Consider the following 26,213-nt stretch of genomic DNA (forward strand, 5'->3'; position numbering starts at 1 on the left):
GGGAGTGAATGTACAGCGCTCTCTTCCACCTTCAATACCACGACTGAGGTGCCCTTGAGCAAGGCACCGAACCCCCAACTGCTCCCCGGACGCCGCAGCATAAATGGCTGCCCACTGCTCTGGGTGTGTGTTCACGGCGTGTGTGTTCACTGCTGTGTGTGTGTTCACAGTGTGTGTGTGCACTTTGGATGGGATAAATGCAGAGCACTAATTCCTAGTATGGGTCACCATACTTGGCCACATGCCACTTCACTCACATCTTTTTTCATTACTATTAAATACCTGAATGATGTAATTTATGGTAAATGATGTCACATATGGGTGGAGTCTAAATTACTATGAGTGTAGAATGGTTAGTGTTACTGAGGGACATAAATTTTAAAGTCATTTTTTTCTAGAAAAAATATTTTCTCAAGAAAGGAACACAAATAAACATTTATTATTGCCAAAAATTGTAAACACTGCACATTTTGTCAACTTTATAAGCAGAAATTCAGTGTCTCAGGGGCATGACAAAATGCTTGGTGTAAGATAGAAATGAGACATTGTTTTATGATAAAAAATATTTAAATGCAATAAGTATTTTTATTAATTATAATGGGCATACCAAAATACTGTGAAAAGCATTTTGGTGAACCACCACTTTAATAAGTCTGGGAGACCTGAAATATGACCGGAATGACCCTTGACCGTTAAACACTATTGATTTTGTGTAAAAATAAAAAATTGTGGTAAAGCTGTTTAACTTAAATTTCTCTGCTAGTAGCATCAAGCCAATTTGCAAAAGAAAAAAATACTGCCTATTTATAAATAATAAGAGGCTAATACTTAAAACAGTTTGCAAACGCTGCTGAAAACAAAACCAAGACCCTTTTGACAAAATAATGGTCGCTATGATTTTTGATTGGTAAACGCGCGCGCTCAGATTTTTTTTTTCATTTTCCAGTTTACAGTTTTTAAGGGATTTCTCAGTTATTTTAATAACAGTCATCAGATAGCAGGACATTTTATACAATGTAACCTATTCGAAATAAAAACCCCGCTTACTGCTTGAATGCTATTCTAAATGTGAATACCAGCCCATTCTGCTGTTCTCAAACGCGGAGCACCGTCATATTCCTGTAGTAAGCTCGGAGTGAACAGACTCAAACAGCCTGGCCCACGCAGCAGAGCGCATGTCTGAGGTCTGCACTCACGTTTAACTCCGAGAACTTTCCCAGTGAGTTATGCACCTGCAACAACTTCCCTCCCCGTCCGCAGTGTCCGACAAACCGGCGAGTGCGGACAATGTTTTTACGCACATCGCCGCCGCCGGGGACACCCTGGAGAACGAGCCACCGTTGAAAAGACTCTCCACCGGGATGAGAAACCCCTCACACGCGCTGGACTGCGTCTCCGCTGCACGGAGTGACAGTGAAAGTGCGGACAAGCGTGATTTGCCTGAATCAAGCCAGGCGCGCATGGATTTCGCCTTCTCTTCTGCTATGTTCGCGTATTCGGGGCAGCCTTTGCCCGCGCTGCCGCCTCTCTCCGGTCCCTACATGACACCTCACCCGGTCATCAGCAACGGGCCGTACAATGGGCTGAGCTATGCGTACTCACAGCAGTACGGACAAACTTACCCAAACGCCGCCGTCTATCCTGGAACAGCCCAGGTTTACCTCTGTAACCGCGCGCTGTGGTTCAAGTTCCACAGACACCAAACAGAAATGATCGTTACCAAACAGGGGCGGTAAGTCTACTTTTTTAAGTCTACTTTTTAAATGTATTTCAATTGGTTATTTAAAAAAAAAAAAGAAAAAAAAGTGACTGCATTGCTTTTTATTAATAATTTTGGATAATTTGTAATATTGTCATTTTATTTGTTGCATATTTTATTAATGCCAATAGCCTATAATTGATTTGTTGGTAATTATTATAAATTAATAATTTTTGGGAAAGTATCAGATTATTGGTCTGTGTCTGTTTCTGGTATTGCAATGTGTCGTTTATATTTATTTTTTATGTAATTGTTTAATAATAATTTACTTTTGGAAAAGTGATTTGTTTTTTTCGGTTCATTTTCCTGCAGCCGGATGTTTCCGTTTCTAAGTGTTAGTGTTGCTGGTCTTGACCCGACGTGCCATTATAATATTGTTGTGGATGTGATTCTGGCGGATCCGAACCACTGGAGGTTTCAGGGCGGAAAATGGATTCCCTGCGGCAAAGCGGACACTAATGTTACGGGTAAACTAGTAATAATCAACCGACTGATGAGGAATTTATCATAAAGCTTTGCTGGGTTAAATACAACCCAGTGCTGGGTAAAATAGGGTCAAACCCAGCAATTGGGTTGTTTTGACCCAGTGGTTGGGTTACTACCCAGAAGGTTGGGTTAATTTAAACATTTAACCCAACCGCTGGGTCAAAACAGCCTAATTGCTGGGTTTGACCCTATTTTACCCAGCACTGGGTTGTATTTAACCCAGCAGTTTTTTAGAGTGCAGGTTTATAAATGCACAGAAAAAACCCCCTCAAATATTAATAAATATAGTCTACAGTTATTATAATGTTAGTTATTTCAGTTTAATAGTAACATATGTATTTTTAATTTTTTTTATTGTTAAAGGAAGCCGAGTATGCATGCACCCGGACTCTCCAAACACCGGCGCGCACTGGATGCGTCAGGAGATCTCGTTTGGAAAACTGAAGCTGACGAACAACAAGGGAGCTTCCAGCAACTCTACTCAAGTGATTTCTTATTTCATTTCATTTTCTCTTCATGATAAGAATCAGAAGTCTTTTAGTATAGGGTGAGTTCAGAAAAAGCTAGACATCAGGTGAGTAATTGGCAATAATGTAATGAGTTTTTAATTTGCCTGTGATGACCGCCAGCAGCAAATGTTAACATCGAACCAATTTCAGCTGGCACATAAAAAATAACCTTCACAAGACTATTTAGGGGTACAATCACTTTTATGCTGTCTTAACCACGGCTTGTGTACTGCATCATCACTGTGTCTGTCACGCGACTCTGTTGCCCTTTCGGGCTTGAACTGATGGTAAAACTAACGATATTATTAACTGTCTTGATATTTACTTTGAAAGCTGAAGCTGGCGATTATGGCAAGGGGTGTTACATTTCCGACGCGTGCTTGTGGTGTTCGGCCAATCACAATGCACTGGGTCAGCTGGCCAATCAGAGCAGACTGCGCTTGTCAAAGGAGGGGGCTTTGTTGAAAACGACGTGTTTGAGAGAGGCGGGGCATAGAGGACCTACAATAATGTACAGTATTTGAAAAATAATGTGTTTTTTGAACATTAAAGCGTGTCAACATATTCTGTTACACCAAATACACAAAATAATGATCTTTAAAATAGCATCATATGACCCCTTTAACATGTTGCCATAAAGTAGCACTCTTTGAATCCAGTTCACCCAAAAATGAAAATTCTGTCATTAATTACTCGCCCTCATGTCGTTTCAAACCCGTAAGACCTTCGTTCATCTTCAGAACACAAAAGAAGATATTTTAGATGAAATCCGAGAGCTTTCTGACCCTGCATAGACAGCAACGCAACTACCACATTCAAAGCCCAGAAAGGTAGTATGGACATCATTAAAACTGTTTAAAAAAAGTCTTTATTTTTGTTTTCTTTGTGCACAAAAAGTATTCTGGTAGCTTCATAAAATGATGGTTGAACCACTGACGTCACATGAACGATTGTCCTACAACCTTTCTGGGCTTTGAACGTGTCAGTTGCTTTACTGTCTATGCAGGTTTAGAAAGCTCTCGGATTTCATCAAATTTATTTTAATTTTTGTTACGAAGATGAGTAAAAAAGTCTTAAAGGTTTGGAATGACTAATAAATGACAGAATTTTCATTTTTGGGTGAACTAAACCTTTAAGTATCACTATGAGGTAAAATGTAATGTTCCATGTCATATATATGTGTGTGTATGTGTGCAAGTATATTCATTACTATTACATATGGTTTGTGAAGATTCTTATGGGAATGGGAAACAAAAGTAACCTTTTTATGTTGATTTTTTCTTTGTCCTTCAAGATGATCGTCCTACAGTCTCTCCATAAGTATCAGCCGAGGGTGCATGTGATTGAAATAAACAAGAGTGGAGATGAAGATACGAGTGATCCCGATCGAGTACAGACATTTACCTTTCCCGAAACACAGTTTATAGCGGTCACAGCTTACCAGAACACAGACGTAAGACCTAGTCTATCACTGCATTCGTTTACATTACATTACAAACACTGTAATATGAACTGATTTAATGAATGTGTTTCTTTATTTCCTCAGATAACACAACTAAAAATTTATCACAATCCATTTGCTAAAGGATTTCGGGATAATTATGATAAGTAAGTGCCTTTCCTTGCAAATTAATGCATTGCTAATTATTTCTCTTGCAGGTTTTCAGATTTGAATTTTGACTTGACTGCAGAAATGAACATGATGTATTTTAAATGTAATTTAAATCAATTTGATTTAATGATAATAATAACAATGATAATTTGATTTGTACATTTTTCTAACAACATCTTAAAGCATTTATTTCTGGTAGCACTTTGTATTACAATGTGCATGTTACACATATTCCAAATTAAAATAATTAATTACAAATGCAATGGGTCTCAGTCACTAACACTTGCTCTGATTATTTTGGATTTTTACACACAGGAGAACTTTTCATGAAAAATTTCACATTCATACGAAAATGAATTTGTTTTTAACCTCTTGTAATATCAGTGGAAGTTTTCTAAATGAGCAACCACTTGCCTAAGTTTAGTCATTTGCATAAAAGACGCCCAAACCATACATATAGCCTTTCGTCACTCTGAGCAAACGTACAACACTCGCAAAATGTCTCATTAGCCAGCTGTACATATGCAAATCTCTGCGTTATTATTCATTGTGACCTCTCAGATCAAGCTATAACACAGCTTTTCTTCCACTGCTTTTCTTTCACTCTATATATTGAAATATTTAAGATGAAATATAGTTTTCATCTTAACATGATCATAACGCCACCCAGAGTATGTGCTTTTTTGTTGTAGATCTTTGTCAATTTTAGCACAAAAGTTTTTGGTGAATCATGATTTGTCGGTAAAACAGTTGTACACAGATTTCAAGCACAAGTTATTCAGTTATTCCTACATTTTTTTTCCCCACAAGTTTTAGTTGGACATTTTTGGGGTGAATCTTGATTTGTTGGTGAAAATGTTTGAATGCAGATTTCATGCACAAATTTGTGCATGCACATGCTTAGTGAAACCCAGAGTATGCTTTTTGCATATGTGTGGTTTTGTTGTTCCTATATACATTTTAGAAAGACAGTTTTTGGTGAATCCATGATTTTTTTGGTGAAAATGTTCATACGCAGATTTCACGTACAAATGTATGCATGCTTCGTGAACCCAGAGTTACTATGCATATGTGTGGTTTCAGCTGTTCCTACATTTTTCACACATTTTTATATGAAAATTTTGGGTGAGTCACGGTTGGGTGAAATTGTTTGTTTGCAGGTTTCACGCACAAATTTGTGTGTACACATGCTTAGTAAACCCAGAAGAGTATGTGATTGTTTCATAGATGTGGTTTCAGTTGTTACTGCATTTTATTATAAATTTAGACAACATTTTAGTATAAAAGTTTCTGGTGAAATAGAATTTGTTCATGAAAGTGTTTGTATGCAGATTGCATGCATAAATCTGTACATACACACGCTTAGTGAATGAGACCCAGTGTCACTAACAGTAACATAAAATGTGTGACTTCATTTATTCACTGTCTCCAGAAGTTACAGTGGCTCTGATGCTGACCGATTGACCCCTACACTCGGTGGCTCTCCACAATCTCAGATGCTGCCTGGCTCACGGTATGCAATGACAAGCACTTTATTTCAGGAGCAGTTTGTCAACAGTTACACAAAGTCCTGTTTTCCAACTCTTACCCCTGACCCTGGCCTTGCAACCTCAAACCAATCCCAAGAGAGCAGCTTGGCCTCCGGGCAGCACTGGTTTGTGTCTTCCACTGCTGCTCCATTATACGATACTGATATTAACACAGCAGCTCTGCTCTCTTACGCCACAGCGGGGGTCAGAGGTCTGCCTTTCACTGGTGGCACTAGTACAAATCTGGATTACTACACTAGTTCCGCTGGATGGGAGTCACAGGGTTCGCTAGAGAACAGCAGTAAAACCAGCTCAATTCTGCCTGGTTGGGTTCAAGATGCAGGTCTTGAAAGATCAACACGATCGAATTACATGCCTGAGGATGGAGATAGGTTGGAAATAGACCGGTCAGCTCTTGGAGTTTCTAAGGAGCTGGAAAGTGAAGATGCCACGGATTTGACATGGACCGAAACTCAGTCTTCCATTAAATCTGTCGATTCCAGGATTTCGGAGGAGGCTCAACTGAAAAATCCTTCTATCAGTCCAGTTTCAGACGTTCAGACTGCGAGAAGACATGCAGAACAGGGTCAAAAATGGGATTAAAGAATCTGACTTTTTTCATTTCGACACTCAAACATAAACCTGCCTGGGCTGAGTGTGCAATTAAAATGTTGTTAATATGGAAATAGCATTATGATGATGATTTATGTATAGGCTATAACATTTATTTATTTCCATGTTACACTGCACCATTGAAGATGAACAAGAACTGACATCCCCAACTATCTAAACACGCTGTATTTGACGGCTCATATGGCTATAATCTGGTCGTGGTATTATAAAAACAAAAGCAAAAAAAAAAAAAAACATACATTAAGGCCAACATGTCTGTATTTGTTACAACATGCATCCCCAGTATAATGAATCTAAATACATTATCATTAGCTTAAAATATGAACATTTGTATTGATTGTGATGTATCAAAACAGTAGCTATCTTGCTCAAAAGAACAGGTCTTTTTTAATTAGATGCGTATTGTGAAATATCGAATATGATAATGTGAAGTCATGACATTCTGCTGCTGCCAGAATGTTTGATGTGTATAGCCTATAAGAATTATCAGAGGTTGAGTATAAATAAATCCCATAAAAACTTAAATTACAGTTTACATTCGGTTGCTTATTGATGTAGTAGTTACAAGATTGCATGTTGGTGTGTGTATTAAAATATTTTACCACACTGACACCTAGCACGAATGCAAGCTGTTGGCAGTTCACCAGGTTTTGGAACACCGGTTATGTGTCCTTGACCTGGAGGAAATAATAGTTTAATTCACCCATAAGCGATAGGATTAAACACGGCAGCAGAATCTATCACTAAATACAGCTACACACTTTCTTAGTGTACATTACAGTGAAGGGATCAAGAGAAGAATGAAGCTCCTTCAGCAGCTGTTGAACCCGAAATAACCAGAGACCACCTTCACAGAGCTGGCCAAAGCATGCATTAGTATTTTTGACGCATTTCTTGCATCAATAAATGAATAATAAAAAAAGAAAAGTTGACTCAAAATTGACATTGAGCCATTTTATTAAGCTATATTTGGCTTGATGTATAAATGCCACTTGCTTTGTGTGTGGAATGAACGTGGTTAGGGATATTTTAACTCAAAGACGTAACACGTTCTATATACTATTTTTCACACAAAGCTATCATGTGGATTTATAAGACTGGGAGTGTAGGCTACTATAGTGCAACTATAATAAATTATTTTTTTTATCTAAAAAAAACAAACAAAAAAAAAACCTTTTTGGCGCTTTAAAATGTAACATATTTCCTTTTTGTGTTCCACAGAAAAATAACAGAATATGGATTTTGAGCACCATAAGGGTGAGTAAATAATGAAAGTATTTTGGGGGAACTATTCCTTTACTATTTCAGCACAAAAATTCTATTTGAGTATTTATACATTATAAGACTGGGAGTGTAGGCTACTATAGTGCAACTATAATAAATTATTTTTTTTATCTAAAAAAAAAACCTTTTTGAAATGTAACATATTTCCTTTTTGTGTTCCACAGAAAAATAACAGAATATGGATTTTGAGCACCATAAGGGTGAGTAAATAATGAAAGTATTTTGGGGGAACTATTCCTTTACGATTTCAGCACAAAAATTCTATTTGAGTATTTATAAAATTTTTTTTAAATGCACACAAGGTGGTGCCAAAGGAAGAGTTTATTCTATAAGTCCAGCAGCAAAGCACTATATGCAACTTTTTACATTTAATTAAGAGGTGTAAAGGGTCAACACTTTTTTTCTTTCTGAAAAATAATGTATAAATTGTTCGTGCTGTAAATGTAATTCCACTGCTGGTACTGACCTATCTCTCAAATATAAATCCATCATGGATTTGAAAGTCACTTTCTAGGCACTTACCCTTGCTCGCTATTGGACATTTCCACTGTTACTGGCCAGCAAAAATAGATTTTGTGACAACATACCCATAGTAGTCATGTATTCCATATATATATATATATATATATATATATATATATATATGAAGAGTTCAGATGCAAAAGCCTCTAATTGCCATCTGAATATTTTCTTCTAAAATTAGCATTTTTATCAGTCTTCTACGTTTAGGTTCAGTAATTTTGCTTTAATGGCAATTTATAGGTCCTTTTCTATGCCATTAAAGTAAAAGAACTGAACATAAATATAGGAACCTGATAAAAATGGTCATTTTAGATGAACATTTCAGATGGCACTTAGAGGCCTGAACTCCTGAACTCTTCATATGTATATATATGTATATGTATATGTATATGTATGTATGTATATATATATATATATATATGTATGTATGTGTATATATATTTGTATGTATGTGTATATATATTTGTATGTATGTATATATATATATGTATGTATGCATGCATATGTATGTATATGTATGTATGCGTATGTATATGTATGTATGTATATATATGTATGTATGTATGCATATGTATGTATGCGTATGTATATGTATGTATGTATATATATATGTATGTATATGTATGTATGTATGCGTATGTATATGTATGTATGTATATATATATATGTATGTATATGTATGTATGTATGCATATGTATGTATATGTATGTATTTGTATATGTATGTGTGTATATATATATATATATAATGCATATATATAGGCCTATATATATATGTCGTTTAAAAAACATACGCGCAAATACACACGTTTTACTTAAAATTGTAGGCTATAGTCAGTGAAATACAGCTCATGTAGCTAGCCCCCGTGTCCTCTATATAAAGAAATTTTATTTTAAAAGACTATAAAAAGTCAATATTTTTAGGAAATCGCCTTTTTTTGATTCAGTGATAGGCTATTAAAACATTTTTGACTAAATTAAATCCATATAATTTAGATGTTAAACCAGAAGCGACATTTTTTTTTTAGTTCGGTTTATTTATTTATTTTTTTCAAAACACTTTACTACAACGAGTTATTTGTGTACTAATACACTTTGACATTTGCATCACATATGCATGTCCATATGTAGGCCTATGGCTTTTCTAATTTTGTAAACTTGCTCGATGGCTCGCCTGGTACGGTATTGCATTTGCAGTGTGAAGTGCTTGGGTACGAGTCCTGTGAAACACAAATTATGATAAAAGAGCTTAAAGACTTCTAAAAGCAAGCCAAAATGAAGCAAGCCAACAATTTTTATTGTTAACACTGTTGGTCAGGTTTAGTGTAGGTTGTATGTAAATTTCAAATCAAATGCAATAGAGCATAACTCTCAGTCAGCACCACTCATCAGGCATTTCATTTCTGACATGCCGTGCGAATGGCCGTGTCCCAAATGGCAAACACTTCATGTGCTCTTGTGGACTTACAGCCGCAGTGTACGCGTGTCCGTTAAGTCCACAAGACCGTAGAGTGTCCCATTCGTCATTTTAGCTTTCAGAAGGGTGCTAGCGAGCGCCCCCCTTTGCGGTCGCTATGCACCCTCGATGCAAACTTCTGCCGAGCCTGCACTGAGGTGAGCTCCGCAGCAGGCTTCTACCCGACAGTCAAAGCGGCATTACATCACGAAAGTGTGGACTCAGAGGAAGACCGTGAGGTTTTAGGGTGCGATTTGGGACAGGGCCAATATCTACAACAACCAGTGTAATGAAACATTGCTAGATTTATGTTCATCTCTCTTTCAGAGATAGAAATTGTCACATAATATCATTGTGTAGAAATGTCGCAACTGGCACGTTTTTCCAATGAGCTTGTTTTGGATCGTTAACCCAAAAATTGTAATTCTGTTATTATTTACTGATATCGTTTCAAACCAGCATAGCTTTTTCCCTATAGAATATGAAAGAAAACATTAAAAAAATGTCTTTACAGTATTTTTGTCAATACAGTAAAAGTCAGTGAGGTCCGTTTGTTTTGGACCACATTGACTTTCGCTGTACGGACAAAACCAGTTAAAATGTTCTTTAAAATATCTTCTCTTGTGCTCAGCATAAGAAAGAAAGTCATACAGGTTTGGTTTGACATGAGAGTCCAGAATTGGTTTACAGCCCAAACACCTGATTAATCGCAGCATATTTCATGGCTTTTCCAGCCTATGTTTCATAATCTGTTGGATAAGTAACCCCCAAAATAAGCAGCACTCTAGCCTCTTGCTGTATACATTCATGAATGTTTTTAATGAAGGGATTTTATAATAATACAAATAGCAATGTGTAACATTTTACCATATTTAGTGCAACACTTGTATTTGTTCCCAACAAAATATAGTTTTTTCACTAAATGTTTGGATTTCTAAAATGATTGTGCACTGATTTTTCTAGAATAACTTTTGCTGCCGAATTATCATAGAATTGTCATAGATTATAAATATACTTAGGCCTATATTTTTTCATATTTGTTTATTTTATTTTTCTTTATAATGAAGTAGTCTGTATCTAGTAGATTGTGAAAGAATGATTATCAGTTCCACACACAGAGATATATAAATTCTACATTTATTTAAATGAGGGGAAAAAACTTCACTGGTATCGAATCGGTATCGGTTTCGGCCAATACCGAACCCTAGGTATCGGTATCGGAGGCGAAAAAGCCGGATCGGAGCATCCCTAGTAAAAACAGTAATATTGTGAAATATTGTTACAATATAAATAACTGTTTTCTGTTTTAATATTTTTTAAAATGCAATTTATTCCAGTGATGGCAAAGCAGAATTGTCAGCATCATTACTCCAGTCTTCAGTGTCACATCCTTCAGAAATAATTCTAATATGCTAATTTGCCGCTCAAGAAACCTTTATTATTATTATTATTATCAATTTTGAAAATAGCTGTGCAGCTTAATATTTTTGTGTAAACTGTGAAACATTTTTTTTTTCAGGTTCATGTATAAATCTTTTGTTAACATGTCTTTGTCACCTTTGTTCACTTTAAATGCATCCTTGCTTAACAAACGTATTAATTTCTTTACAAAAAATCTTGATCCCAAACTTTTGAATGGTAGTGTACTGCCCCAGTTAAGTTAAAAGTATATTTTTTCCCCTTTTTTTCTGAGAATATATATGGCACAAAAGCTGAAAAACTGAACAACATGTTGAAATGTTTGAAAAAATGCAGTTCAAATTTAAAATATGAATATATTTTTTGTGATCATTTGGCTGAGCTGAGGGACAGATTGAACACATCATCACTGGGCTGGCAGAGATCCAGCGGTCGGTTGAATTGTTTCTGGTGCGCCGGTTGAATCCACTGGGCTGGTACATTTCACTGTAGCTCTCAATGTGAGCTGAACCGATGCCAGTGATCGGAGTCCCAGAGGGCCTTTTCTGACCATCAAGTCACTGCCCGCTTAGCTGCAGCTGGTGCCCTGAATGCTGATGTGTGTGTGATAAAACCGGTCAAAGAAGAGTGAATAATCTTTGTCTATCAGCCGTAACACAGGAATTAGTACATATTTTTTTATTCTTCATGTTTTGTACTGTTCCTTCATCTGATCTTCTGAATCATGTGCTGAGTCTTTAATTCTGTGGTTAATCTTTTAAGACCTCATAAAATCAAAATGAGAGTTTTGCGGCTTTTAGTGCATGTCTGCTAACATTGAGAGCATTTATATTTTAGTAAAACTTCACAAAAGTATCTTTCTGCGAATATACATGTACAGTTATTATCTTTCAGGACCTAAAATATAGATATGGTGCGGACAAAAAACAAATCAGGATATGATATCATAGAGTGAACCTTCTTAATTGTGTGTCGAGGTCAATAAATCTCTTAAAATATAGGATAATTTGACATTTTATGACAAGGCGAGGTTAGTTGATTGATTAGGATGTGTAAACTCATATGCATTCGAGGTGTAAGGAAAATATATTATTTTTTACTTGATTACACCAAGTAAATACCACATGACGTTTTTAGATTTGTTAAATGTCAACATGTTTTGAAAATGTTACAGAAGTATTTCAAAACCACATGAATATAAAGATAACATTTCTTGATATGTTTTATACTAGTTTAATGTCTGTGTTAAAAATGTACCTAGTTTGGATTTCCCAGTCAAAAATGACCAGCCTATAAAAATTGCTCACACTGTGTAAACTCATATGCATTCGAGGTGTAAGGAAAATATATTATTTTTTACTTGATTACACCAAGTAAATACCACATGACGTTTTTAGATTTGTTAAATGTCAACGTTTTGAAAATGTTACAGAAGTATTTCAAAACCACATGAATACAAAGATAACATTTCTTGATATGTTTTATACTAGTTTAATGTCTGTGTTAAAAATGTACCTAGTTTGGATTTCCCAGTCAAAAATGACCAGCCTATAAAAATTGCTCACAAATATCTTGTATTGATTATATGATTATTTTTATCAACACATTTTTGTTCAGTTAGCACAGGTTTTTTATTTCTTTTTGAAATGGGATTGGTTGTAGACCCAGTTTTTGAGTGAACATTGATAAAATTATATGCACAAATAGGCCTGATGCTTTTTTCACTCCAAAGCTGAGAGGTGCATAACCTCAAATGTTTAAAACTCAAAACTCAAGTGTTACAAGGTGGGGAAAAAATCTCAATCAGTACAAAAATTACTATAGTTGTTATACCCTGTATGCAAAATGACCAGAACACAACATTAGGGTTCAAGTTTTTTATGCATATGCTTTAAAAAAAAAACTTTGCGGTAGGTTGTAAAAGTCTGAGCTCTTTCTGACTGTAATGATGTGTGTCGTGTAAATACTCAGTGATGGTGCGAGTGATTTTTTTGCCTTTCTACTCCTCTGCAGGTTCAGAGTCCTGCTAGTGATAACGGGGTGAGTCCCAGTTCTTCATTTCCTATGTTATGCTTTTCACAGCATGCACACAATGCAGTGGACTTTGGATTTAATTACTGTTTTGTTTGCGAGAGTGAGTGAGTGTCTGGTTTTCATGCATCCAAATGATGCGATTCATTGTGACTGATTGTCAGTCAATTTTTAATGTCCCCATGTGAGACTGATGCCGCTTGACTGGATATTTGTAGGCATGCAGTGAAGCTTGTCACTAGCTGTTAATTCAAATCTCCATCCACAAGCTTTTGGTCACCGGGAGTGTTTAAGAGATATTGAGATGTTTTAAGCACCAATCTTTGTTTAGTCTAGAGCGACTGTGAGAGCGAGAGAGAGAGGACAGCATGTAGTTTTGGTCATATAGAGAGCTGGAGAGGAGCCAGTGTGAGCAGACGGCGTAACCGGGGGAAGCATGCTGCTCTGGAGGACTTGGAGCTCTGAGGCTACATCCACACGAAGCCAGAGCTTTCCCTATGCGATCTTTTTTTTCCCCCTCGTCTCAAGAAATATTTGCGTATACACAAAACCACGGAAATGATGTAGTTTACATGCCAGACCAGTTTGCGCTGTAATTCTGCCCAGAGATACACTAAAAACGGAGAAGACTTGGTCTATGCGAATAAATCTTGCGCGTGGTATACAAACAAACATGGAACAATACATTTGTTAATCTGTGTTAATGTTAGTTAATAAAAAGACAATCGTTCAGTGTTTATTCATGTTGTTGTTGCTGTTACGTGAGGTAGCGTTGTCTGACTAGGGGTGAGCAAAGGGGTGATGACATCATCGTTTCCCAAAATATACGGATTGGCTGCCCACACGAAAATGCAAGGGTGTCGTTTTTAGATTTATCCACTCTGGGACCCGGTTTCAAAAAATAGCGATTTCACTCTTCCAAAAATGCTGGATCCGTCTGGACGAAACGCCAATACGATACAAAATTTTTGCATATACAGCTAAGCGCGTCTACGCGTGGACTGGGCCTGAGACCTGTTGGGAACCTCAGCCTGCTACATGTCTCTATATGCAGAGAATTTATAGGACTGCATGCTAGATTCATCACTTTAATAACCAAACACACCTTGCTTAAAAGCCCACAGTGCTCGTGGGAACGTTAGCGTCCAAGAGCTGGTTTGTCAAATGATGCGCCTGAGAGGTTTGCTGGAAATGTTGATTCTTATGAATGTGAAAGCTGGCAAAAATGACATGAATGGGCAAATGATGAGTAGATGTGTGTTGGACTAAAACCATAAAAAACAAAATAAGTTAATTGAAATAAGATAAAATAAACAAAAACTTTAATTTCTTTTATTTCAATGAAATATAACAAATAATGAAAATGACAAAAACACAACTAAATTGCTAAAACTTTAGCTAAAACTACCATGAAATTTTTTTTATTCAAAATATCAATAAAAATATCACTGGTATCGATAAGGAATTTCTGGTCAAATCATTAATAATCAACAGATTTAAAGGGGTCATATGATGTTGCTAAAAAGAACATTATTTTGTATATTTGGTGTAATGAAATGTGTTTATGTGGTTTAAGGTTCAGAAAACACATTTTTTTCCACATACTGTACATTATTGTTTCTCCTCTATGCCCTGCCTTTCTGAAACGCGTCAATTTTTACAAAGCTCATCAGTCTGAAAAGCAAGGTGTGCTGTGATTGGCCAGCTATCCAGTGCGTTGTGATTGGCCGAATACCTCAAGCGTGTGACGGAAATGTTACGTCCCTACCATATTGTGATGATGCCCTGTCAGGCCGGAGCGATGATTCAAAAACATTAAAACCATTATAAACGAGGCATTCGTTGCATCCAGTGGGGACAAAATTATGGATTATAATGACTTATACTGTCTTTTTACGCTTTGCTTTGCATCGCGCCGTGTAAACATAAAACCATGTCTGCATTTGTGCATCCACACATTTTCAGGTTTCTCCAGAAATATTTGGTAGGGTTAAATCCCAGGCTGTGGCTGGGCCACTCAAGGACATTCACAGAGTTGTCTATAAGCCACTCTTGACTTCTAGAGTCATTGTCCTGTTGGAAGGTGAACCTTCTGCCCAGTCTGAGGTTCTGAATGCTCTGGACTGGGTTTTCATTAAAGGGGTCCTATTATGCTTTTTCACTTTTTTAAATTTTAATCAGTGTGAATGTTTGGGCATAAAAAAAGATCTAGAAAGTGAGATTTGTAAAAGTCCACTCCAAAGGGAGATATTTAATTTTTTTTAAATCCCTTTTCAAGAACTACAACGAACGGCTCGTTTGGATTACAGCGTTGGTTTTCCGGGCTTTGTGATATCACAAAGCGGCCCATTAGAATATCATTAAAAATAATTCCCGCCTACAGAAATTCGAATGGTTGGGGGGTGGGGAGGGGCGAGGTTGTGGTTAGAACGCTTGGTTGAGTGAGTGCATCAGACGAGACGACGGAGAAGAAGTGCTGCTGCAGAGTTAGTGCATCAGAGAAAACCAAGAAGAAGAGCTGCTGTAGCTTCAAATTTTCGGCATGTCTTGAACAATTCTTACAAGTACAACACGACGTAGCTGGACGCCGCGGCGCTGAAAAACAGCCCCACAGCACGAGGCTGCTACCAGCACACTTTACTTTTGGGATGGTACTTTGCAGGTAACGAGCAGTGCCTGCTTTTCTCCAAACATGATGCTTGGAATTGAGGTTCATCAGACCAGAGAATCTTGTTTCTCACAGTCTGAGTCTACTTTTAGGTGCTTTTTTGCAAATTCCAAGTGTGTTTTCATGTGTCGTCACTGAGGAGAGGATTGAGTTTGGCCACACCGCCATAAAGCACAGATTGGTGGAGTATTGCAGTGATGTTTGTCCTTCTGTAGGTTTCTCCCTCCTGCATATACAATACGATCATGGAGCTCAACTAGAGTGACCATCAGGTTCTTGGTCACCAGTCTAGACAAGGCCCTTCTCCATCAATTGCTCAGTTTGGCCAGGAGGCCAGTTCTAGGAAGAGTCCTGGTTGTTTCAAACTTCTTCCATTAAGGGTAACAGAGATTATATGCTTCTGTGAACCTTCATTGCTGCAGACATTTTTCTGTACCCTTCCCCAGATCTGTGCCTCGGAACAATTCCTTGGACTTCATGGCTTGGTTTGTGCTCTGTCATGCACTTTTAACTGTGGGAATTTGTATAGACAGGTGTGCCTTTCCAAATCATGTCCAATCAACTGAATTTACCACAGGTGGACTCCAATCTAGTTTAGAAACATCTCAAGGATGATCAGTGGAAACAGGATGCACCTAAGCTCAATTTTGAGTGTCATGACAAAGGCTGTGAATACTTATGTACCAAGGTTATTTTCGTAAACTAAGACGAAAACGATTGGTCAAAAAACATTTTCATAAACTGAAATAAAATAAAAACATCAAAATAAATGAAAAACTAAAACGGAACTAAACTAACAACAGTTATTGCAAAACTAACTGAAATAAAATAATTATCAAAAATAAATAATCGTTTTCGTAATCATTACATTCTCACCCCGTGGTGGAAAAATATATGAGCTGTGTGTCGGTTTAGGGAAATACCTGTAAATGGCGCATCATACACGTGAGGTTATCTGATGGGGAGACGCAAAGCAGTTTAAAGCAGAGTTTGAGTTTGGCCACACCGCCATAAAGCCCAGATTGGTGGAGTATTGCAGTGATGTTTGTCCTTCTGTAGGTTTCTCCCTCCTGCATATACAATACGATCATGGAGCTCAACTAGAGTGACCATCAGGTTCTTGGTCACCAGTCTAGACAAGGCCCTTCTCCATCAATTGCTCAGTTTGGCCAGGAGGCCAGTTCTAGGAAGAGTCCTGGTTGTTTCAAACTTCTTCCATTAAGGGTAACAGAGATTATATGCTTCTGTGAACCTTCATTGCTGCAGACATTTTTCTGTACCCTTCCCCAGATCTGTGCCTCGGAACAATTCCTTGGACTTCATGGCTTGGTTTGTGCTCTGTCATGCACTTTTAACTGTGGGAATTTGTATAGACAGGTGTGCCTTTCCAAATCATGTCCAATCAACTGAATTTACCACAGGTGGACTCCAATCTAGTTTAGAAACATCTCAAGGATGATCAGTGGAAACAGGATGCACCTAAGCTCAATTTTGAGTGTCATGACAAAGGCTGTGAATACTTATGTACCAAGGTTATTTTCGTAAACTAAGACGAAAACGATTGGTCAAAAAACATTTTCATAAACTGAAATAAAATAAAAACATCAAAATAAATGAAAAACTAAAACGGAACTAAACTAACAACAGTTATTGCAAAACTAACTGAAATAAAATAATTATCAAAAATAAATAATCGTTTTCGTAATCATTACATTCTCACCCCGTGGTGGAAAAATATATGAGCTGTGTGTCGGTTTAGGGAAATACCTGTAAATGGCGCATCATACACGTGAGGTTATCTGATGGGGAGACGCAAAGCAGTTTAAAGCAGAGTCATTCACTTCAGCTGTAGCGCGAATGCGCAATGCTGCAAATCGAATGAACATATTTAAATAAGCCTTTAATGTTAAATGCCATTGTCTCTCCTTAAACTCTGCAGTGTGTGGCCGTTAGTCCTTTACAGAAGCATTAAAAATAAAACTTAAAAATAAAATGATATATAGGCTACAGAAAGCAGCAGCTCCCTAAGCTGTCTTTCACTCCAGCTGCAGCGCAAATGCGCAACGCTGCAAATCAAATGTTGTTAAGGCATTATTATTGAATTTCATAAGTTCCACTTATGATTTATGTGCGTTTGTTTGCGGGAAAGTGAACAAGACACGACAGTTATGGTATCATGATTCTGGTTAAATAAGATGAAAGACATAATATAAAGAAATTAGCTACATTTATTTTCAAATTAAAAATCACAACACACATGTATCATTAAGTAGTGCGTTTTAAATATAATGTAAGTGCAACTTGTGTAGATTTAAAAAGCCATGACTGCTTCATTTTGACGTGTATTTGTATACTTTTACCATCTAATCATTCTCAGCATGCTCAGTTTGGCCAGGAGGCCAGTTCTAGGAAGAGTCCTGGTTGTTTCAAACTTCTTCCATTAAGGGTAACAGAGATTATATGCTTCTGTGAACCTTCATTGCTGCAGACATTTTTCTGTACCCTTCCCCAGATCTGTGCCTCGGAACAATTCCTTGGACTTCATGGCTTGGTTTGTGCTCTGTCATGCACTTTTAACTGTGGGAATTTGTATAGACAGGTGTGCCTTTCCAAATCATGTCCAATCAACTGAATTTACCACAGGTGGACTCCAATCTAGTTTAGAAACATCTCAAGGATGATCAGTGGAAACAGGATGCACCTAAGCTCAATTTTGAGTGTCATGACAAAGGCTGTGAATACTTATGTACCAAGGTTATTTTCGTAAACTAAGACGAAAACGATTGGTCAAAAAACATTTTCATAAACTGAAATAAAATAAAAACATCAAAATAAATGAAAAACTAAAACGGAACTAAACTAACAACAGTTATTGCAAAACTAACTGAAATAAAATAATTATCAAAAATAAATAATCGTTTTCGTAATCATTACATTCTCACCCCGTGGTGGAAAAATATATGAGCTGTGTGTCGGTTTAGGGAAATACCTGTAAATGGCGCATCATACACGTGAGGTTATCTGATGGGGAGACGCAAAGCAGTTTAAAGCAGAGTCATTCACTTCAGCTGTAGCGCGAATGCGCAATGCTGCAAATCGAATGTTAAGGCATTATTATTGAATTTCATAAGTTCCACTTATGATTTATGTGCGTTTGTTTGCGGGAAAGTGAACAAGACACGACAGTTATGGTATCATGATTCTGGTTAAATAAGATGAAAGACATAATATAAAGAAATTAGCTACATTTATTTTCAAATTAAAAATCACAACACACATGTATCATTAAGTAGTGCGTTTTAAATATAATGTAAGTGCAACTTGTGTAGATTTAAAAAGCCATGACTGCTTCATTTTGACGTGTATTTGTATACTTTTACCATCTAATCATTCTCAGCATGCTTTAATTTTGTGTCCCTAGACATTTGCGTCACTAAGGTTAAATTAGACTAAGCCTTTTTTGGCCTGGGCTCTGGAAGTGATCTGTTAATTCTGCTAAACTTTAATTCGCCTACTAAAACTAAAACTGAAACTAAACTATATAAAAACTAAATAGAAATGTGTTCACAAAATAAAAACTAAACTAACAAAATTATTAATGAAACTAATAAAAACTAAACAATTTTATTGCAAATTTGAAAAGGATATTAAAATAAAACTAATTTAAAAAATGCAGAACTATAATAACCTTGTAATGTACTTATGTGATTTTTTTTTTTCTTTTCATTTTTTTTTTTTTATAAATTTGCAAAGATTTCAAACAAACTTCTTTCACGTTGTCATTATGGGGTATTGTTTGTAGAATTTTGAGGAAAATAATTAATTTAATTTTTGAGACTAAAGTCTCAAATCCAAAAAGATATTCTTTATAAAAGTTAAGAGTCAACCACGCCAACCTAAACGCTTCGTACTGACACGCCCCCCACATGTCTACGTCAGGATGTGGGAAGATTTGCATAACGCCGCCCAAATGTTCACGCAAAGAAAGAAGGCGTAACTTTTATTCTCACTGTAGTATTGTTGTTGCTGCTGCCGCCATGTCGTGAAGGTGCTGTGTTTTTAATTGTGAAAGCGAAACTACTTTGTTTGGTCTTCCAAAAGAGGACACGGCTAGAAATCAGTGGTTAAGTTGTATTTACAACACTGTTCCAGAACACTTCAACCCAAATATTAAGATGTGTGCAGCGCATTTTGTGGAGGACTGTTTCCTGATCCTGGGAGAGTAGACTACAATGCCGGCTGTTCTGACTCACAGACTGCAAGTACATTTTTTATATTTAAAGGATTTGCCACTGATGATTCAAACGTGAGTTTTGAGCAGTGTAGAGTAGGGCTTGTTGTTTGTCATTTCTCCGATCACAAATGCAGACATGGTTTTATGTTTACGCAGCACGATGCAACGCAACGCGTAAAAAGACAGTACAAGTCATTATAATCTGTAATTATGTCCCCACTGGATGCAACAAATGCCTCGTTTATAATGGGTTTTTAATGTTGTTGTCTCGTCGCTCCGCCTGGGACACAGCATCAGAATATGGTAAGGGACGTAACATTTCCGTCACACGCTTGAGGTATTCGGCCAATCACAACGCACTAGATAGCTGGCCAATCAGAGCACACCTTGCTTTTCAGACCGATGAGCTTTGTAAAAATCGACGTGTTTCAGAAAGGCGGGGCATAGAGGAGAAACAATAATGCACAGTATGTGGAAAATAATGTTTTTTTTTTTAACCTTAAACCCCAAAAACACATTTCATTAACCAAAATACACAAAATAATGTTATTTTTAGCAACATCATATGACCCCTTTAATGACAGAATTTTTGGGTAAACTATCTCTTTAAATTCAATTCTGAGAGGCACACAAATAGAAAATGAAGAATTTTACTTGTAGAGCTTGGATATTTGAATGTGTGTGTGTGGGTAAAATCTTAAAACTGATTCTAATAGATATAGCCTAGCTTTAACTGGCTCCTAAAAATGAAACAGCACTCCATGTTTCCTTAAACGGCTAAAGGTTGAAACACTACATTTCCCATCATGCACGAGACACATTAGGATGTTGATGTTTTAGCTTGAATACAGAGAGGAGGGCGCTCAGAGCTGCACACAGAGCGCGAATCACCGAGCACACGCGCTCATACAGCCCAAGCTCAGATACCAGTCCACGCAGCCAGTGATGTCGGCGCTCTAGTCTCCACTCCCATTGGTGGACGGACGCTTGTCAAACACAGGCTGCACGTCTCGTTCTCAATAGTTGGACAACACAGCCCCGGCAAACAAGGCTCCCGCCGTGTGTCAGAAGGGAAAGCGCGGCAAGAAGTGCGCAGAGGAACCTCAGCTGCTCTTTAGTGTGTCCTCTCCGCACATTTCCTCTCCTTGGGATAAGGGACAGTCGTCGGGACTCGCTGCAGACAGCATGCAACGCAGATCCTCAGAGAATACTGGCTTTAACTGTCAGGTAGGATGGAGCGTCCCGAGAGTCTGGCGTCTCTGGCGTGTCCTTGAGAGATTTTGTGTGCATCTGTTGAGACGTGGTTGATTCAGCATTGAATTCTTGTAATATAATGGCTAAAGATGCCTTTTTCATTCTGGTTGTTATCTTCTCCTACACTCTTTCTCTCAACCTTCCGGTTTGCGTGTTCTTGGAGCTATTTTAAAACCTCCTTCCCACGGTTTCTCAGTTTCTCGTCTTTTCCTCTCTCTCCTCGTGTCCTTTTCATCTTTCATCTCTGAGGGAAAGGAATTGCATCTAGTTGTCGGAGGGGATGAGTCTGATTCAAACCGAAGGGATGAGCTTTAGAAGCAATAAAGAAGCAGATGTGTGCATAAATGTGAGGACATAAATAGCATATACGGAGTGAAAAGTGGAGGACGGCAAGGTCAGAGGAAGAAAACATTGTATCCAACAGCAGAAAATATTTAGGTCGATGATGAACGAAGCTGTAAATGTGTGTTTTAATTATGCTGATGAGGCATGGGCTGTTTGTGTGAGCGTCATGCTAGTGCGCACCACTTTCGGTTCTCTGGAAGGATGCTGATGCTGATCCTTCCATTGCCATGGTAACCGCAGCCATCTGTAGGGATCAGTCCCGCCGCTCGACCAATCGAACGGCACTGATCCCATTCATCCTCCCTCAGCTTCTTCAGCCCAATAATCCCCTCTCTCACCGCTCACGGTCGTTACTGCGCGATCACGGTTTTGACGACTTACACGCAGGGAAATCTCTAGGACAGACGAACAGAGTGGGTGAATAACGTGACCAATGGCTGGTGACATACTGTGCTGTTTCGATTGTTTAAGGGGTCTGGCATCGTGATCTGGCGCTGTGCTGAAGAGCGATCTTTTATGAAAACGACTGCATGCAGCAAATGCACGTTATCATTTAAAAAAGTTTCATAGGCAGAATTGGGTCACAAGGCACCGTGACCCAGAAAACTGCATGCAGAGCTTTGTGTGCTGAAGAAGATTAACAGGAAGTGATAGCATTTCGGTGTACAAAGGCCTGTTTACGGCAAATCCAATGTGACTAAGCGACACAAAATTATAAAATGGCCACACCAAAATGATTTGTGCTGCTTCTATTGTTAAATATTCAACGATATTGATTAATATCGGTGTTATTTTAGTATTATTTGCATAGTTTTTTCATTTTGAATTAGCTTTAATTTGTATTATTTGTATTTCTTTTCCATTTTTATTAGTTTTTTTTTTTTCAAATTTCCAAATAGTTTTAATTTATATATCAGTTAGTTGCCTAGGAAACTTTTTTTTTTTTTAAATGCATCTAATATGTATATTTCATTTCAGTTTTATTTCAGTTAACAGAATGTTTTGTAATAGCTTTAGTTAACGATAACAATAAATTGTTAATCGATGGTGGATCTTTAATTTAGCTAATTTCTCTTATTTTTACAAGTTAATCATTAAAAGAAAATTTAACACTGCAATCTATAAATTAAATTTTATGCTAATATCAAAATTAATAAAAAAAATTCATACTGTACATTATAATGTTGTGATGTTTAAATTCATTATTAATAATGCGGTGTTTTTGTTGTTTTATTTCGTTTATTTTGTTAGTTCATTTAGACAAAACATTATAGAATTTTAATTTATTGGTTATCTACTATAACATGAAAATATTTTTTAAGAAATTTAATATCTGTGGCTTCCATAATGTATTTAATATTTTTTATTTAATAAATGTATTAAATAAGTTTTATCCCGCATTAACCAATAATGGTAATGTAAAGTATTTTACAGAGATGCATTGTTTTGTTAAAAATCATGTTTGTGTGTCATAAATTCTGATCTACAATGAATATGACTTAAAGCCCCCATGACATTAGAATCTATATGCCTCCAACTTCCTGTTTCAAAAGGAAATGCATCAACAAAAGACAGAAAACTGCACTCATTAAGCCATTTCGTGGGGTCTTCAACTCAACATTTGTGTGTGTCACCTTTAAACTTCCGTTGTTTATTTATGCTGTACTTTCGAGAGAACATCGCCTGAAGGAGCCTCCAGGCCCTCAGCTTCAGTTCAGCCACAGTTGACTGGACGTTCCTCCTCAGAGGCGACTCTGTCTGCTCTGATTTTAGGAGTGAGAATCATTAGTCCAGGAGTATCTGATCTTCTTTCATCTCCTGCAGAGCCTTTAGGAGTTGTGATGAATTCGTGGTGCTATACAAATCCCAACACAATTCTCGGCTTGTTGTTGTTTGGCGATTACTCTTCGCATTAAGGTTCCTTGATACCCTGAGCGTAAAGCGATCCGGCATCAATCTCCTAAAGTCTTAAAGTCGCTCATTACAGCTCACTCACTCCGGATGGAGCAGAAAAGCCACATCCGTCGTGCACCATATATATATATGACCTTTTTATCCGCTATTAACCCTCTCCATAAGGCCGTTGTGATCTAATGCTTGATTTCATGTCATCATAAAAACATGCATTTGATGAAGGTTTATACATCCTCATGTCCTCATAATGCCTCTTTGTCTCAACGCAATTTTGCGTTATTAGTGGAAAGAGTTGACCGAGGTCTCCTTAGATGCAGAGAGAAGACTTTGAGAATGCTATCAGGGCTGGAGAATGAAGATGTTAGTGTAAATTCAGATCGTAATTCTTACCAGAAGGCACAAAAGAGCCTTTCAGAGCAGGAGCTCTTACTATTCAGTCTGCTGTCTGATGAGATCCATTGCTATTCAGGAATGTAGTGTGAATATACATGGACATGCACTTCTGCAGTTAATGGATGCTGTTTAGAGAATATGAACAGTTCTGGCTCTGGAATTTCCTGTAAGATGTCAAATATGTCAGGAAAAAATGACTCTACAAACCACAGGAGTAAAATATATGGAAACTTAATGCATTCACAACACCATTTGTCTTGTATCTATGTTGATTTGTTTTGTACTGTACAGTATTGTTTGAACACAGATGCAAAGAAACATGCATGTGGGTAGTATATATCCCTCATTCAAAGTGTCCCAAAGTGTCTTCTTCCATCGTTCCTCTTCTGCTTTTAACAGTGGCCTTCTTTGTCATTGTTAAATGGGGCATGAGAAGACAGCAAGAGGGTGTCTCTGGAAAGGATGAAGTGCTGGAGATACTCTCCAGCTGCTGGAGATAGATAGGCAGCTGTTATCTTCAGGTTCTGGGAGATGTTGGACGGCTAGGTTTTGGACTTGGAATCTTTAAATCTGTATGGTATTTTTTAATGGCAGATGTTCATATCTTAAATGAATTGAATGAAATAAATAAATGTAATATATATTTTTAATAAAAACAGTCAATATAAACATATTATTTTAAATCAAAATAGTCAGTTGAAAAACTTGAAATTTCCAATTTGGTGGTAAAGGGTTAACAGTAATAAGGCATTATGAGAAATTTTCCAAAGTGGTATAATAATTTCCATTTCCAAAACATTATTTTGTTCCATCAGACTCCAGATACTGTGCCTTCCTCTGTCAATTCATGTCAGTTCAGTTTTTTTTTCTTTTTTTTTTTTAAATTCGGAATAACAAATTCGGTAAGTTGTGCACAAACAGACCAAATGCATGTATTAAAAAACCAAACAAACAAACAAAAAATGGTCATGTCATTTTGATGTCATGTTGACTTAAGCAACATTCATGTGTTTAAGCCTGTGGAAATGCTGGTTTGTTTGTGTTTGTGGAAGACAGGGAGGGAATCTGTTTGTAAGTATAAAATGAGGTCAGGACAGATTATTTAAATATGTAATGGAAAAACTGCAGCATTCGTTGCATCCAGTGGGGACATAATTATGGATTATAATGACTAGGGATGCACCGATATTAACATTTTGGCCGATACCGACAACTGATCATTCTTTAAAACTGCACTCACACAATTATATTTAGTATTTTCAAAAGATCATAGGCCTATATATATATATATATATATTACAGAAAGTATTTATGCTCTCTTATCCAATTGCAGTTAATCGATTCGCATATTATGTAAATCAACTTTTTGACAGCTTTTACATAAAAATAAAATAAATAAAGCTCTAAATTGCTCTCCTCTGTATGAAACCGGCATGTGAGAGTGACCCCAATCCCTCCCCCACCTCTGCCCTGCATGTGTGTATGTAAATCTGTGTCCACATGTGCGAATCTGCTTCATCATTATTCAGTCCTAGCAGCCGCGATCATGTGACTCGGTGTGCCGCTTATGCTGAGAGTGACCGAACGACGGAAGGACATAAAGTGGAATACAAAGAGAGTAGTGTTGTCACAGTACCAAAATTTCAGTATTCGGTACCAATACCAGTGAAAATCCACGGTTCTTGGTACCAATTTCGATACCAAAGCAAAACACAAAAACATGCTAATTAAAAAATGTGACTATACTTTAATTTAATCCAAAATGTGCACATATTTAATTTTAAAGGGCTTTTAAAACCTTCTAGAGTTATTCAGCCAAGAATAACCATAATAAAAGTTATAGGACCATTAAATAGTTAATAAATAAGCTTCATTCTAATGCTCATTATATTAGCGTTAGCCACACTTATGCTAACGATTAACTACTCTAATAACTGCGATGTTCATTGCAATCCGACATTCAAATTAAAATATTGAATAATATTCATTAGGGGTGCTCTGATCAGGATTTTTGAGGCCAATCGCCGATCACAGAAAGCAGTATCTGCCGAACCGATCACCGATACCGATCTTTTAAAGCCTTCTTTTTATCATCTATAACTATTTATAGTGATACTCCAATCTGGATTTTTAGACATTTATTCAGGGCCTGAATTTCATTTTTG

At 37.0% G+C, this 26,213-nt stretch overlaps 2 protein-coding genes across 5 annotated transcripts in view; both read left to right on the forward strand.

The window, feature by feature from the left end:
* Nucleotides 1–1,110: 1,110 nt before the first annotated feature.
* On the forward strand, nt 1,111–6,702 carry LOC107593157 (T-box brain protein 1-like). The gene is made up of 6 exons (XM_016282763.1): nt 1,111–1,732; nt 2,072–2,226; nt 2,609–2,730; nt 4,049–4,207; nt 4,301–4,362; nt 5,799–6,702. Exons 1-6 carry the CDS (start codon nt 1,227–1,229, stop codon nt 6,496–6,498), a joined length of 1,704 nt encoding a protein of 567 aa, XP_016138249.1. The 5' UTR covers nt 1,111–1,226; the 3' UTR covers nt 6,499–6,702.
* Nucleotides 6,703–13,217: 6,515 nt separating this feature from the next.
* Nucleotides 13,218–26,213, forward strand: part of LOC107593138 (sodium-driven chloride bicarbonate exchanger-like) — a 43,015-nt gene continuing 30,019 nt past the window's right edge. For 2 of the 4 annotated variants that reach the window (XM_016282744.1, XM_016282745.1), the window contains exon 1: nt 20,972–21,369. In XM_016282744.1, the coding sequence (XP_016138230.1) occupies nt 21,328–21,369 (42 nt within the window). In that variant the 5' untranslated portion in view covers nt 20,972–21,327. Of the gene's footprint in view, nt 13,250–20,970; nt 21,370–26,213 lie in introns of those variants that run through there. The other 2 variants (XM_016282746.1, XM_016282743.1) reach the window with 2 other exon arrangements.

Source organism: Sinocyclocheilus grahami, unplaced genomic scaffold (genome assembly GCF_001515645.1).
Source record: "Sinocyclocheilus grahami isolate Dianchi unplaced genomic scaffold, SAMN03320097.WGS_v1.1 scaffold165.1, whole genome shotgun sequence".
Classification (NCBI taxonomy): domain Eukaryota; kingdom Metazoa; phylum Chordata; class Actinopteri; order Cypriniformes; family Cyprinidae; genus Sinocyclocheilus; species Sinocyclocheilus grahami.